Source organism: Vulpes lagopus, chromosome 4, assembly GCF_018345385.1.
Source record: "Vulpes lagopus strain Blue_001 chromosome 4, ASM1834538v1, whole genome shotgun sequence".
Classification (NCBI taxonomy): domain Eukaryota; kingdom Metazoa; phylum Chordata; class Mammalia; order Carnivora; family Canidae; genus Vulpes; species Vulpes lagopus.
Window position 1 is genome coordinate 145,679,043 of NC_054827.1, and position 15,967 is coordinate 145,695,009.

At 47.2% G+C, this 15,967-nt stretch overlaps 1 protein-coding gene across 2 annotated transcripts in view; it reads left to right on the forward strand.

The window, feature by feature from the left end:
- Positions 1–15,967, forward strand: part of CCDC149 (coiled-coil domain containing 149) — a 103,240-nt gene that overhangs the window by 67,705 nt on the left and 19,568 nt on the right. For both annotated transcript variants that reach the window (XM_041752841.1, XM_041752842.1), the window contains exons 5-10: positions 1,109–1,225; positions 2,016–2,188; positions 2,922–2,994; positions 4,393–4,477; positions 6,501–6,645; positions 15,538–15,614. In XM_041752841.1, coding sequence (XP_041608775.1) covers positions 1,109–1,225; positions 2,016–2,188; positions 2,922–2,994; positions 4,393–4,477; positions 6,501–6,645; positions 15,538–15,614 — 670 coding nt within the window. The remainder of the gene's footprint in view (positions 1–1,108; positions 1,226–2,015; positions 2,189–2,921; positions 2,995–4,392; positions 4,478–6,500; positions 6,646–15,537; positions 15,615–15,967) is intronic.

The window sequence follows — 15,967 nt, forward strand, 5'->3', positions numbered from 1 at the left end:
ATCCATGAGAGACACAGAGAGAGAGGGAGAGAGAGGCAGAGACACAGGCAGAGGGAGGAGCAGGCTCCCTGTGGGGAGCCCGATGCAGAACTCGATCCCAGGACCCCAGGATCATGCCCTGAGCCCAAGGTAGATGCTTAACCGCTGAGCCCCCCAGGTGCCCCTTATCCATTGGCATTTTGAAACACATAAATAAAAGTCTGTTGTGAAACCTGTGTGTGTTTATTTGAAAAGTTAGAACATAGAGAACAGAGCGGAGAACATACACGGTCTCACTGTCACCGAAACACACACATTCAAACATTTTGTCGTATCAGGTCATTTTTTTCTTCTGTGCACGGGTTCTTAGTATAATTTCAATTATACTGCAAATGAAAGTTAGTCTTCTGCTTTTTGTTCCCTGCTTAGCATGCTATCATAAGCATGTTCTGTGTTATTACACAGTTCATCACCCTTATTTCCAACAGCTGCAAACCAGCCCGTTGATTGATTGCGCGACAGTTTGCTAGCCGTCCCACTCTCGTTAGACGTTGTCTCTCGGTTGTTTTAGCTCTTTCTGGAAACGAGAGTACAATCTACTTTTTCCTTTTTCCTAAAGCTAGAGCATGTCCTGGATTGTTGCTAGCCCAGGTTGTCAGAAGCAGGGCTATTGGATCAATGGTGGGGACGTTTTTAAGGCCCTTGATGATGCAACTTCATCGTTCAGCGCGTGGGAACATGTCCATCTTACCAGATGCTTCCCAAAATTGTGCTACCATTTTGTAATCTTCGCTGAGTATAAAACAAACCCAGAGTTTTTCCCTCACTGTGGCAGTGCTACAAAGGATCTCCACCTTCAAAGGCCCAGAACTGCGTTCCCGTGAGACGTACACTGTGATTGCACACATGGAGGGGTACACGATTGTGTGTACGAACTACAATATATGTTCCATTTAATTTTTTTAAATTCATGATATTGGCAATAAATTTCTCTGTCTTCTGCCTTTCCTTAGTATTTCTTGAAAAGTCTTACCTTCCAGAACTTTCTGCCTAATAGGCTCGGGGTTTTGTTTGGATCTATTCATTTTAACTCTCTCTCTTTTCCTTTTTCTACAAATGGAAAATGCAGCTCTTGAGGATGACAATTGCCAAGCAGAGGCTCGGAGATGAAGAAATCGGCGTGCGGCACTTTGCAGCCCATGAGCGTGAAGACTTGGTTCAGCAGCTGGAGACAGCTAAGGAACAGGTGACTGGTAACATCTGCGAAGAGTGGGGGATGTGTGTGTGCAGTGGGACTGCAGCCCTGGTTCCCAGAGAGAGTGAGGTGCCTGCGATGCTGGTCGGAGGCAGGAGGAGGGTCTAAGCCGAATGCTCTGACTTTCTCAGGGCTCTGCTGGTTCCCAGGCCGCCTCTTGTGGTTCTTGCCTCCAGTGAGTCTGCTCTCCTACTTTGGGTGCCGTGGTTCTGGACCCAAGAAACATCCCCCCTACTCGGGATAGACAAGGAAGGAACCAAATGTGGCAAACTGGCCTTAATTTGCAAGTTTACTGAAGTGCTGGGTGATGCTTTTTAGGCAAAATCTCAGCGGGTCCAGAGGCCTAGTTAGGGAACAAGGAAGAGAGCCTAGACCTCATTTTCCTTCTTTCCCTAATTGGTTTTGAAACACAGAACAAGATTTCTGGGTCTGGAGGAGCTTGAGAAAGTTTGCGCGTGTAAGACACCGGCTGCCGTTCCCAGGGTCTGGATTTGTCTCCCGGGGCCTCTGGCTTTGGGGCATGCTGCAGTTGGGATGGGATTGGTTCTGATGCTTCCAGAGCCGATACTGGACCCACCCTACCCTGGACATAATGAGCGTCTGGCAGAAAGTTGCTCCCTTCCTTAAGCTGTGATCCAGTGTGTGGTGCTTGCGGTTTTATAGCATGCGGGTGGTATTAATATGCCTTGTAAAAGTCAGTCAACCAAGCAGAAGGCTCTATCTCTGGCCATAAAATGATGTCTGAAGAACATCTTAAGTAAGGACACTTCCTTGGTTGCAGATTGAGTCTCTGGAGCATGACCTGCAGGCCTCTGTGGATGAGCTCCAGGATGTTAAGGAAGAACGATCTTCCTACCAGGACAAAGTGGAGAGGCTCAACCAGGAGCTAAACCACATCCTGGGTGGCCATGAGAACCGGATCATTGACGTGGACGCCCTGTGTATGGAGAACAGGCAAGTGGCCAGGCCCAGGCGGGCACTCCGGCCGAATGCTAGCTGGGACCTCCCTGCAGCCCGATTCCCATTTGCCTTCCAGTGAGAGTCCCAACGCTGAAATGGTGGCATTAATGTCACCCATCAGTTGTGAAAGTCCGAAAAGAAGCCCCACACACCTACCTGCCTGCGTACCTTCCCCTTTCTCTCTCCCCCGACCCTCCCCCTCCCCACCCTCCAGGTGGGCAAGAAGGGGAGGGAGCCAGCGAAAGCTGCTAGGTATTGCTATCAAGGAGAGGGAAAAGAATAAGAAAATAAATTGAGAAACTCCCCTAGCTGTGTCTTTTCCCCGAGGCAAATTTCAGTGTGTGCGTGCCCATGTGTGCCCGCGTGTGAGTGTGTGTGTGTCTAATTTAATGTTATGTCTGGTGTCGCCTCTTCCAGCCTGCCTTCCCAGTGGAATCCTCTTAATGAGAATTATGTGAAAACTGTGTTGCTGTCCCTCAGGGGATCTGTGCAGAAGGCTGTTCTAAAGTGGGGTTTCTGTGATTTGGGCATATTTGACCTTGATCACATCCATTTAAGAAAAGGTCACAAAGATGCACTTTTCTCCTCCTCTGCTGGTGGTGAGGAGGCATTCTGTGTACACGATGGCTCTGGAGGCGTGCTGTTTTCTTTTTTCCGGCTCCTGCTTGCGTGTCTGTATTTTTGTGTCGCTCCCAAACCCTTCCGAGGTGTATGTTTTCTTTTCCAGGTACCTTCAAGAGCGGTTAAAGCAACTCCACGAAGAGGTCAACCTCTTGAAGTCAAACATCGCCAAGTACAAGGTAGAGAATCCCGACAATGCTGGCAGTGATTCACCGTGATACGTCTAAATGTCATCCTATTTTAATTCCCTGTCGTGTGCCAAAGACATCTGAGTGCTTGCCTGCCCTCCCAGATAGAGTAAAGAGCTTTAACGTGGGTAGCCAGGGAGAGTTAAACCCAAAACAACGAGCGTAACAAAAATAGCCTCTGCCAGAGCCCCCCGTTGCCGTTACCTGGACGGGGCCTCGTGACAGCCTCGGTCCACGCAGACTTAGGCTCCTTACCTGCTTTTCAGTGCATTGTCCTGTCATCAGACACTATCTGTCTCATAATCACCCATGAGAAAATGGTTTCTGAGCAAAGGGAAGCGACCAAGATGGGGAAATCACAACCTAAGCGAGGACGTTCACGTCACACTGAAAGGACAGAGTGTTTAAATTCTCCCACTGTTGTTTAGACTAATTCCAGCACCATTAGTCTGATAATATCTATTTCTGCAGATGTTCGTTGTGAGCGTTATAATTAGAAACATCTCCTGGGCTTCTCTGCTTTGAAAATAGATTGATTTCTCTTCCTGAGGGTGCACTTGTACAGCAGTCTAGATGCTTGGGAGAACCTTCTCATTTTCCTGGCTCTCGACGTTAGCTTTTTGCTCAGAAGCCTCTGTGCTCCTCTTCCTTTTCCACGCTGTGGGGGCCACACTCTACGCCAGTCTATATATATATACGCATGGAGCCAAAGAAGAATACGGCTTTTGAAGTTGTATAATTAATACATACATTTAAAAAATGTGTGTATGCATTCGTTTAACAGCCTTTATTTGGCTTTTCAATATGCCAAGCACTGGCTATACAGGGCGTTATCAATTTTAACGTGAGGGCCCGCGATAGGAATGGCACTCGGGTGGCACACGTGCACCTCCGAATCTTGAGTCCGTGGCAGCCGTCTTCACCGGCCAGGACATTTTCCAGCCCAGCCACCGGAAGCCTTCCAAAGGCCAATAACGATCTTTTGGCATTGGTGAATGAAAGTAGACCCGTTCTCCCTCTCATGCCTATTCAGAAGGGGTTTCCATAACTAGTGACTTCACACATTAGATGGAGTTCTTGCTTCAGGCTTGATTTAATTTAATGAATACACATCGAGTGCCTTTTATATATAGGAGAAGGTAATTGCTGTCATTCTGCTGGGCACCAACTTTAAAAACAAAACAAAACCCACAAAACTCTCTACCAGGTCCATAAATTTCATGACTCTTTGACAGGGACTCGGAATTTTAAAAGTTGGGTCAGCGTTGGGGTTTGCCAAGGGTTCCTGTGTGCCAGATAGGGGGGGAACGTGTCTCCTACAAGTAGGTATTTTTCTATTATTTGGCTTTTTTTGATAGAGGTTTGTATTTTCTCCCCATGCTGCTGTAGAATGCTCTCGAGCGACGGAAGAACTCCAAAGGCCAGAGTAAATCTAGCAGCAGTGCGCTGACTGGAGTCCTGTCTGCAAAGCAAGGTAGGGTGTGTCCTCTGGAGGGACCTCTTATGAGGACAGAAGCGGGAGATCTGGGCCCACAGCTCTGTTTGTAGATTGGGAACCAAGGTGATTCTTAGAACAGCCCTTCCCAAACCTCTGCCTGCATCAGCATCGCCTGGAGGGCTTGTTTTAAAACACAGGTTACTGCCCCCTCCCTCCACACCCCGCAGAGTTTTCGATTTAGTAGGTCTACTGGGGCCCCCAGAGAATATGCATTTCTGCAAAGTTCCCAGGGTCCCTGCTGCCGGTTCTGGGATCCTGCTTTGAGAACCGCTGCATTAGATGTGTAACGAGAGCCCATTCGCATCAGTTCCCCTATACTGCGCTCTTCCTTCAGGAATGCTTTCCCTGCTCTGACCCCCGCGCTAGCATCCCTGAGTACATGCTCCAACCTCATCGCGTTTCTCCTTCTTCTGGCCTCTGTGACCAGAATAGAAAAGTCTCACAGCTGCTGAAATCATTTTATCATGGAACATGTGCCTTTTTCAAAGAAGCTTTTATTGATTGCAATTCTGTTCCTCCTCCTTGTCGATTCTGATGAAAAATAATGATCTTCCAGGAACAGTCCAGGGGAATAAATAGCAGAGAGCTTGCTTCTGACACTTAATATTTGGGAATTCAGTTCTCGACGTAAGCCTCAGGTTGAACATGCCCGACTGGCCCACTTTCGGGTTGTCGGCTGTGCAGACCAGCAACGATCATGTGGCAGTCTTAATCAGGGCTGGAGTGGCTAGGAAAAATAAAAGTGCTGAATCTCCAGCCAACCTGATAACCAAGGCACTTTTCCAAGCAACTTCTGTTTTTCCACTAAAAAAAAAAAAAAAAAAAAAAAGAATACCCTAGAATTGTTTTTAAACAGAAAACGACAATATTCACAGAAATGTGAAGTGGCCCATGTGAGTTTTAGCTCTGAACACCCTTGATGGCCAAACATCTTTGGAGGGCGAGGGCCAGTCTTATCACGGGTGTGGGGAATGCTGGCCACGCTCCGTCACCACAGCAGAGCCATATGCCTGGCTCAGCCTTTCTGGAAAACCTCTGGCAACTTCCTTTGAAAAACCTTGAACTCATCCCCTTTGAGCAGCAAGAAGTAATTACAGATGTATGAAAGCATACTGCTTCAAGAAAGCTCTTCCTACATTAGAGCCACCAAAAAAAAAAAAAAATCTTAGGAAATAACATAAATGTCCAGCAGGAATTAAATAAATTATTGTATATCTACATATGGGCTACCAAGCTGCCATTACATCTTACGTGTTAGAAGATATTAAGGATGGAGGAATAGGGTTAAGTGAAAGAAGAAGAGCTTTTTCCTATTCTAGAAGAAAAATGTATGAATCGGTGTATCTACGTGTAGGCATATAGAAAATGATCAGAGATACAGTGAGGGATTTTATTTTTTTCTGTCTGATAGGAATACAAGTGGTATCTTTTTTTGTGGTGACTCTTAGTTTCTAAAAACATGCAGACACAAAACATATTTTGCATTTGAAATAACGTCCCGTGTGATCTTGCCGTCCACTGAGCATACCACACCGTAGGAAACCGCCCCAAAGGAGCTCAGGACCAGTTATTGATATTTGCATGGCTGTGTGACCTTCAGCTAATGTTTTTAATCCGTCACCACCTTGCTTTCCTGTTCATGAAATGGGAATAAATAATACTTCCCAGGTGGGTTTTTCTTTAAATTGGGGGCCCCAGATGAGTTAGTTTGGAAGTGTTTTGAAAGGGCAAAATACTAGACAAATGCAAAAGATTCTTATCGCCTTAAAAAATTGCCAATAAAAGTCCATGAGACTTTCTTTGTGTCTGCTCAACCCTCACACTGAATTTTATTTTGTTTTACTTTTGACACCTGAAACGGAGTCTGCAATATAACATCATAGCATTCAGAAGCTGGGAGCCTCTCCCACCGTCATTATCCAGGACAACCAGACGCTGGTTTGCATTCCAGTGTTCCCGAGGGACTTAACACTGAGCTGCAAACTTTATATCCCCCCAGTTCAAGATCTGTTATCTGAGGATCATGGGTGCAGTCTCCCGGCTACTCCACAGTCCATTTCTGATCTGAAGTCTCTGGCAACAGCCCTGCTGGAGACGATCCACGAGAAAAACATGGTCATCCAGCACCAGAGGCAGACCAACAAGTAGGTGGCTGCACCCTTGGGGGGGTGGGGTGGGCGGGAGAGATGTGGGAGGCTGGCTGCCAGCCGTGGGTGGCAGCGGGTGGGACTGCAGGCCTTTGGGGAGGGGAGGGCAGCCCTTAGGTGTGGAAGGAAGCTTCCTCAACTGGAATGACGTGTCTGCATCACAACGTATCTTAGCCGTTCTCCAGAGTCGGGTGGGGGCACACTACCAGCCATTGCACACTGAACACTCCCTCTGAGCCTATTACACACAGCTTTGACTGTACAACTGCGCGGGTAACTCGCCCTACCTCCCCTGCAGGTCCCCTCGTTGGGGGGGGGGGTACCCCCTCAGGGCCACTGTAACCTATGGCATGACTTTGAGGGGTCCTGTCTAGCAGGAACACCAAGCATCAACTTCCACGGGCACTTGGGCCTAGGAGGGAGTGTCATGTCTCTTCCAGAGAAGCAAAAGAGGTGGTGTGACGGAACCATTGAAATACAGGCTCTCCCTTGGTTTTTATAAGTATAGTGATGAGGTGGGGCAAATTCCCCTGAGTTATAGGAGTGTGAGACACAGGCAAAATTGGAGGTGTTCAGAGCATGGTGAATAGGCAGTAAGAGCAACAGACACTACAAACAGGGCTTGGCTTTGAGGACAAGCGACCACACTCCAAAGGGCCCCGCACTTGGTCCAATAGTCTTGAGATGCTTAGTCATTTTTTAGCAAGGCGGGCTGCGTTTTCATTTCACCGGGGGCCCCCCCAAATTACGTGGCCGATCCCACTTCTAACACCTCCACACAGAACCAACAGGAAGGCGTGGAACACAGGAGCAGGCACTGAGAAGCTGGGCTTCCAGGAGGAGGGGAGGCATGCGGGATCAGCTGGGCTTCCAGGAGGAGGGGAGGCATGCGGGATCAGCTGAGCTTCCAGGAGGAGGGGAGGGATGCGGGATCAGCTGGGCTTCCAGGAGGAGAGGGGGGGATGAGGGATCAGCTGAGCTTCGGGGGGGTGGGGTGGGGGGGTGGGATGCGGGATCAGCTGGGCTTCCAGGAGGAGGGGAGGGATGCGGGATCGGTGTCCTGGCGACAGGCGGGGCGGGGGGGGGGGGCTGGAAGATGATGGAGAGTATTGTAAAAACCAAAAAGAAAAAAGAGAAGCCGGGAGTGAAGGGCAGATGGCGGGGGATGAAGATACACGTACGGAAGGCGGAGGGCAGTGGAGGGAGTCTGGCAGTCTCAGCGGGATGACGGGGTAATTTATTGACAGAAGTTTTCAGAAATTCTTTTAAAAGAAAACCCGAACCAAGGAATGAAACGGGCAGGTGCTAAAATGCAGATACTCCTCAGGGGAGGGAGAAGAAATGGAAATCTCCCCAGAATAGGTGCGAGGTCTATTTTATCCAGGCGGACTCCCCCGCAGCCGGTGGTGTTCCGCATGAGCTTCTCTGTCCTCGCTGACTCCCTCTGAAGCACCCACTGGGGCTCTTTGAAACCTTCGCGGGCCTTCTAAGCCCCAGTGGGTTCCCAGCAGGTAACCTCGGCTTTACTGAGAAAATAGACGCTCCGCACCATGAGCCCCCAGAATGACTCTCCCCTCGAACCCGGGCCCTCCACCCTGCCCTCCTGTCTCCCGGAGACACCCTGGCCCCCCAGCCTGGCGGGCCCCACCCCTTCCCTCCTCTGGGCCTGGCTGCCCTGTGAGCACCTCTTCCCACCTGCTCACCCCGCCCCTCCTCTGGCCCCTGCTCTTCCCCCAGAAAGCACACGGAGCTCCCCGGACCCCCAAAGCCTTTGCCCAGCCGTGCAGCTTCCCCCCTAAATTCCACTAACCCAGAATCTCTGTGAACAAGAGGCCACCTTTGCTGCTTCAGCAGCCACCCCCTCAAAGTGTGTTCCGGGGGGCACACTTCCGTGTCAGAATCACTTGGAGGCACTGGTTTTGAAATGCAGATTCGGTGGGGGGGGGGTTGGTTCTGGAAGGAATGTTGGGGTTCTTGGATCTGAGCAAGCCCTAGGGGATGCCGTGCACAGGAAAGAAAGACCACCCCCGCTTCAACACCTCCCAAGACCTCTTCCCAAATTTTCCACAGCAATTTTCCTTCGGGGGTCCCCAGTACCCCCAAAACCCACTTTCTGAGTCTGTTCCTTTTACAGCTTCTCTGCCTCCCAGCTCCTGTCTTGCACTCACCTCCTTGGATTCCTCTGACTTTCTCCTCACCCCCTTGATTCCCTCCACACCTCTCACTTCCACCCCAGGTCTCCGCAGGTCTCCTGCTCTCCTTACCCCGCCGGGGGTGTGTGGGGGGGCTTCATTCCCCCCATCTTTGCCTCTCACTCTCTGCAGGCTCTCCTCACAGCTCTTGTCCCCACCTTGCCATCGAGAGCAGGACCCACATGTCCAACTGCTGGGTTGACAGGTTCCACATCCCTTCGGCCCTTCACATTCAAGGAGTCCAGACCTGGGGCCGTCCATTCCTCAGTACATTTTAAGACCCTTCACAGTGCTTGTGCCCTTTGACCCACAGGCTGTGCATCTAGGAACTTATCCTAAAGGAAAAACTCGGTGGGATGCCCTCAGATTCATACATACGGGGTTCACCATGGATTCGTTTATAAGAGGGAGGAGAAAACAGCAACAGCCCAAATGTTTTTATTTGCATTTTATTTTATTTTGAGAGAGGGAGACTACAGGAGTGCAGAGGGAGAGGGAGAGGATCTCAAGCAGACTCTGCGCTGAGTACAGAGCCTGACTCGGGGCTCCATCTCACGACCCTGAGATCATGACCTGAGCCACAATCAAGAGTCAGATGCTTAACTGAGTGAGCCACCCAGGCACTGCCCCCCCTGAATGTTTTTAAGTTGGAGACTGGTTAAGATCATAGTAAATCCATAAGATAGAATATTGTGCCACCATTTAAAGTATGATTCGAAGAATATTTAATGGGTGGGCCCTGCCCACCATCAGAATCACTGTTCTCTCCCAGTGGGGAGGATGGTGCTGAGCCCACATGGGTGCTTATGGTTATTTAATGAATGGATTATCTAATCCTTTTTCTTGCTCCCTTAATACACTTTACGGTTTTCATGGATTTGGTATTTATTTCAGGTCCTTGTCGTGGGCCTTCAGTGTACACCCCCTCCCCGCCCCCTCTGCTTTGTCACCCCTTCTTCCTTGGGGAGACCCCCTCCTCATCAACCCTCCAACCTCAGACCCTGGGCCCTCCACCACCGCCCACCCCAGCGCTCTCATACCTGCCCGCCAGCTACAGTTCAGAGCACGGCACAAACCTCCCCTAAAAAGCTGGACTTGACTTTTTTTGTTTGTTTCAAGTTTTTTCTTTAAATTCTAGGCAGTTAACATGTAGTGTGATACTGGTTTCAGGGAAAAGCTGGACTGTTAAAGCAGAGTCCTGCTCAGTACCCCCCAGGCCGTCAGCCCCACGCTCCTGCCTCTCCAGACAGACTGATTTCCTAACACGTTCCTGCCATAACCCTCTGTGACCAGCACGCCCGGAGCTACGTTCCATGGGCTCTCACCCTCCTTTTAAAAAAACAGACATGCTCGTTATACTAGGTTTAATTTGGGGTTTTTTTTGTTTGCTTGCTTTTGTTTTTTTTCAGGTTTAATTTTGTTGTAATGCACCCTGTCCTTTGTAACTCCTATTTAATAATTTTGTAGCATCTCATGGTTCACATTTTAAAATGTTAAACAATGTGTCTCTAAATTACTACCATCTCTCAGCCATCCAATTCCCCTTCCTGGAAGGAACCCCCATTCCTTACTTACGTATCTGTTTCCAAGGATGCATATGTAAGTAAATGTGTAATACGTTTACCCAGACATATATAAATACTCGTGTATGTTTATATAAGTATAGATATTCTTTTTTCTCTTCCTTCCTTCCTTCCTTCCTTCCTTCCTTCCTTCCTTCCTTCCTTCCTTCCTTCTCTTTCTTTCTTTCCTTTTTACAAGTGATAGCTGGTATCAAAAAAAAAAAAAAAGTCGTTTCACTGTTCTGCACCTTTCTTTTTCTCTCCATAATGATAGATCTTAAAGATTGCTTCACATCAGTACATAAAGTACCTAATGTGCCATTTTTAATACTTAGGAGGCCTTTGGTTTCACACTTTCAATAAATGTTTTATTTGGGGGCATGTAAAAAAACTAATTATACAACAAACGGAGCGGGGGCTAGGAATAGAATCTGGATCCCGTCTGCTTGCTGTGATTCCCCTTGACTTAGCCTTTTGTAACTAAGATAATGCAGTAGTTTTATTTCGGTGGAGCATTCCATGAGAGAATGGAGGTATCCTGTTCTGTAGGCCTGTGCTCCCCCTACTGGCTTTCCCCTGCCTGACAGTCACCCCCCCCAACACACACCTTGGGAAGCCCAAACGGGAGCCATCTTGAAGAACTGGTGAATCTACATAGGACTTTATATTTTGTGAGGATTTTCAATTAATAGGCATTTTCCTGGAGGTACTCGTCACCAGAGAGTTGGCAGTTGTCTTACTTCTGCTAAAGAAGGGATGAGGTTCCTGTGACTTATCAACAGGTAGCTTGGAAGTTCATGATCTTGGTAGCAGCATGAGCTGTCATGGATCAGAGCAGAGATGCACCAGAAGGCCACCTGGGGTGGAGGTGGTGGCAGGGAAGAGCCACGGTCCCTTCTTCTTTAGGATGGACCCTCCACCAAGGACCCTCACTTAGGGGTTTCTGCTCCCCGTGTTGTCTGGGGAGCAGGAAGTAGACACACAGTGGTGGCCAGCTCCTGGGTTAGGTCGGCCTTTGCAGATCCCCAATGACACTGTTACTATCAGAAACTACTACTAAACACCTATCTGGAGGCCTCATGTCTTGAGGATTTTCCTAGACTCCTGGGTAGACATGGGCTGAAATCCCTCCTAAAACAAACCACAGCTAAGTAAAAACCTTATCTTAAAATCTCCCCCATCCTACAAAAAAAAAAAAAAAAAAAAATCCTCTCTCAAACCTGTTTATGCCTCAAGCTACTGCCCTAGCTGTCTCCTCCGATTCCCTGCTGAACTCCTTGAAGAGTCATCTGTATTCACTGCTTACAGTTGCTCCGAGTCTGCTTCTCTCAACCCTGTCGCTTGGATTCTGGATTTCGCCCCCTCCACTGTCCTAAAACATCTCTCTCAAGGGTCAGGCACATCTTCTAGGTGGACTTCTTTCATCCCATGTGACCACTTTCCAGAATGAGATGGTATTGACCCCACCCCACCTGGATCTCTTTCCCCTTGGCTTCCAGGCACATGTTGCCCGGCTCTCCTCTTCCCTGGCCAGCTGCACCTCTCTAGTCTTTTCTTGCCTTTCACAGGAGATACTCGAGGGCCCAGTTCTGCTGACTTCTCACACTGTGCCGGTGAGCAGACCTACCCCAGCCTCCATGCTCACCTCCGCATTCCCAGACTTTCCTTCGGCCACGAGGCCAGCTGTCAGATGCCTCACCTCCCTCCGTGTTATTACTCCATTCGGTTGACTTCCCACGTCCCCACTGGCTTGTTTTGAGCTGACTTGGACATTACCCTGCGGACTGGCCTTTCTGCTTCTACTCATACTCATTCCGGTCCATTCTGTACTCTGCATCGAGAATACTTCCCCTAAGCTTCATTATGCTGCTTCTGTGCAGGTTTTACTTCCAATATCTCACTGTTGCCAGTGTCTAAAAATCTCACCATTCTCAATTTGGCAACAAGATCATTCATGATCTGGGTCCTTAAAAACCACTCTGGATTCATCTTTCATTTACTTCGCTCCCACTCTGTGCTTCTGCTGAAGTACTTGTGCACTTCCAGGCCGACGTTTTGATTCTGGGCTCCCCGCCCCCACCACCCAGCCGTGTCACCCTGGGCGAGTTAGGTGACTTCTCTGAATCCCCGTTCCCATATCTATAAACTAAGCACATTAAGGGCTCCCTCATCAGTTGTTGCAAGGGGCAAGGGAGATAATACCTGTGCAGTGCTTAGAGTAATACCTGCGAGAGAGCAAGTGATAGAGAAATAGTATTCCTACCTTGGACAGGCTCTGTACGTGCGTGCGTCTCTTTGTGTGTACGTCTGTCTCCCACTGGACTTTTAGTCCCTCCAGTACAGGGACACAGGCTGCTTCTCTTCGCTATCCCCTACAGTCTCGATAATTGGGTGTTGCATTGGTCAGACTGAGCCCAGTGGACTCTGTTCCTCGTCTACTGCCTTCTCAGTGCATATTGCCATCTCCCTCGGCTGCACCACACCACGTTCAGTGCACCATCTGCCATGCTTGTTCCGTGTCTGAAGCCAATCAGGAAGAGCCTTTTTGTCATTTGAGGAATCTTGGGTCATATCACAGGTCAGCCGGGCTGCATCTGTATTTCCAACTGTGAACAGTTTTTAAAGAGTACTCGCTCCAGACACAAGAATGCTTGTCTAAATTAAAATGCCATTATGAGATGTTGGTTAAGACCATGCACTTGGGTGGGAAATTGAGTTGTAGGTTCAAATCCAGACTCATCACCAGCTGAGTTCTGCTTGTGATTCTGCTCAAGTTAACTGATTTCTGTGCCTCTGTGTCCCAGTGAGAGGAGTGAGTGGAGTAGATTGTGGAGTAGAGAAGAGTGGAGTAGAGAGGAGTGGAGGAGAGGACTGAGGGTTGGCAAAAGACACAGCTTAGAGGTCAACTGTGTGCCTTTGGGCAGTTTACTTAACCTCTCTGTTCTTTAGGGTCCACATTTGTAAAAAAAAAAAAAAAAAAAAAAAAAGAGGATAATGATACAACATGCACTGCAGGGTTTTTGTCAGGTCAGATGAGCTCACGTAAACTCAGCAGGTGTTCAGCGTGGGCTCGGACTCATAGCCAGGACCCAGGAAAGATTAGTTTCGCTGTCATGCTAACAGTAGTGTGGTTGCTATTGTTTTAGATAATGTTACTGCTACTATTATTGCTAGCACAACTCCCATTGGGTCCATTTTATTACCCCCAGCTCTGTATCAGATGCCTGTGTCAGGCCAAAGAGAGCAGTCACCACTGACAAACAGGCAGGTCCCTCAAAGTACAGGACACCAGCAAGTTCGCCTCAGTCCATTCCTGAGAGACAGGGCTCTGTTGTCTGGGAATATCAGGAAAAAAAAAACAAAAAACAAAAAACAAAACCCAAATGTCTCTTCACCACGCCTCCAGACGTTGCTCTGATGGCATCCTTCAGCATACACAGAGGAGTTAAGCCTTATCTTTTGTTTCCAAGAGGCAGCCACATACAGATGATCTGATCTCGTTAAGAAACAGGCATCAACTTGAACTCTGCTGTGATTGCATCTCAAACCCATCAGCTGGTGAAAAGGGAGCTCGGATCAGAAGGTCTGAGCAAAATATTGAAAGCGAGATTACGAGGAATGGTGTTTATTGAAGGGTCAGAGACATGAAAGCAGAATAGACCCAACAAATAGGGTGAAAATTGAAAGTAATTGATAAAGTCTATGCAGAATTTAAGACTTAAGGAAAAGCCTAGGTGAAGAAAACCACATATAGTAATGTCAGGGTTTTCTGGGAACTCAAAGGGAATATTAATTAAGATGCTGCAAGTCAATTCAGGTAAAATAAGGATGAATCCAAAGCCATATATATATGTGCAGATATATACATATTCATGTCTCTGTGTGTATGTGGGTGTGTGCAGCTATCTCTGGAACATAAAGAGAGGTAGGAGAACAATTCTGGCTTCTGATTTCTCTCGCTGAAAGGAATTGAAACTTTGCTATTAAGGTGATTTCCGCATCATTTTAGCACGGCAGCACCAAGAAAATCCCCCAAATACTATAAAGACTGGTTTTTCAATTTCCAGGCCAAAGGAAAATGATTGAAGTTTTAGATGACTATGAAATCATTTCCCAACCATGTTTAATTTTGTGTAGCGTGGAAGAGGGGAAATACCTGCCCACGTTTATGTCTTTCCATGCATACAAAGTTTGGCTTCCAAGTAGTAAACAGTATAATCTTTTCGGACACACATTCTAGAAATAATATGCCACAACGTGTCAGAATGGTCGCCTTGGAAATCGGTGTAATTCTTCTAGCGATCCTGCAATTGCTGGAAGTTCTTTGGAAATGCCTGTTTCTTCATTCTTTCCATAGATAATTGCAAGCCTTGAGAAAAGGAAAGCCGTTTTCTTTAATCAAGTATATTTATTGAGCACCTACTGTCAACCAGGCATCCTGCTAGGTATCAAGGATGTGGAGATCAGTAAGACACAGGTTAGGTCTAAGCAGGCAGATCTTATTATTTTATTGACTCAACACCACGTTACCAAGCATGTTCGCCCATCTTATTTGTTAGACTTGGTTCTTTCCAGAACTCAGATCTACCCTCAAAGAATCAGGTGTGATACTACTAAGGGTATTCAAAATGAATTATAATTTTTTTAAAAAGATTTTATTCATTTATTCATGAGAGACACACAGAGAGAGGCAGAGACACAAGCAGAGGGAGAAGCAGGCTCCTTGCAGGGAGCTGGATTGCAGGACTCGATTCCAGGACCCCAGGATCACAACATGAGCCAAAGGCAGATGCTGAACCACTGAGCCACCCAGGTGCCCCATGAATTATAGTTGTTAGCAATGAGCAACTCCCAGATAGAGATTGTGTAAGACATTTGGGCAATGATGGAATAATTGTTTAGCTTCCCCACCGTTGTGGCAAAGGACTCACTTGAATGGCAACTTTAATATTTTTTAATCATTCGCTTTATATTTTCATATGTACTCTCAACAGTGTGTGTGTAATATATTATATATCGTACATATATATTCTTTGCACATGCACACACACTGTGCCTTCTACATACACCTTAAATCTCAAAACCTTTTCTCTGAGATGCTCATTTGTCTGTTGCCATTTTCTCCCATTTTCCAGAATCCTAGGGAATCGGGTGGCTGAACTGGAGAAAAAATTAAGAACTCTGGAAGTTTCTGGTTTGTGGAGTCTTCCAGGTAAGCCAACTTCATGAAAGTTATTTTCCTTTTTCTTTTTTTTTAAAGGCAGCCCTCACATAATTATCCTTTTATTTGACGATCATTACTGAGAAATTTATAAGCACTTTAAACTTAGAAGCCATCAGTTTTGAGGAAATCAGAAAAACTCAGTAAATATGCAAGTTTTCATCTGTGAAACAATGACGTCTTGCTGGCCTAAATTCAGAAATTGTCATTGTCTATGTGTACGTTTTATTTTTCACTTTTACAAATATAGTAAATTGTTTCATTTTTTTTACCCATAGGTATCTTAAAAAGACTTGTTCGTTTGAATTATCATCCCTAAAATTGAATATAAGAATGTGCAGAGA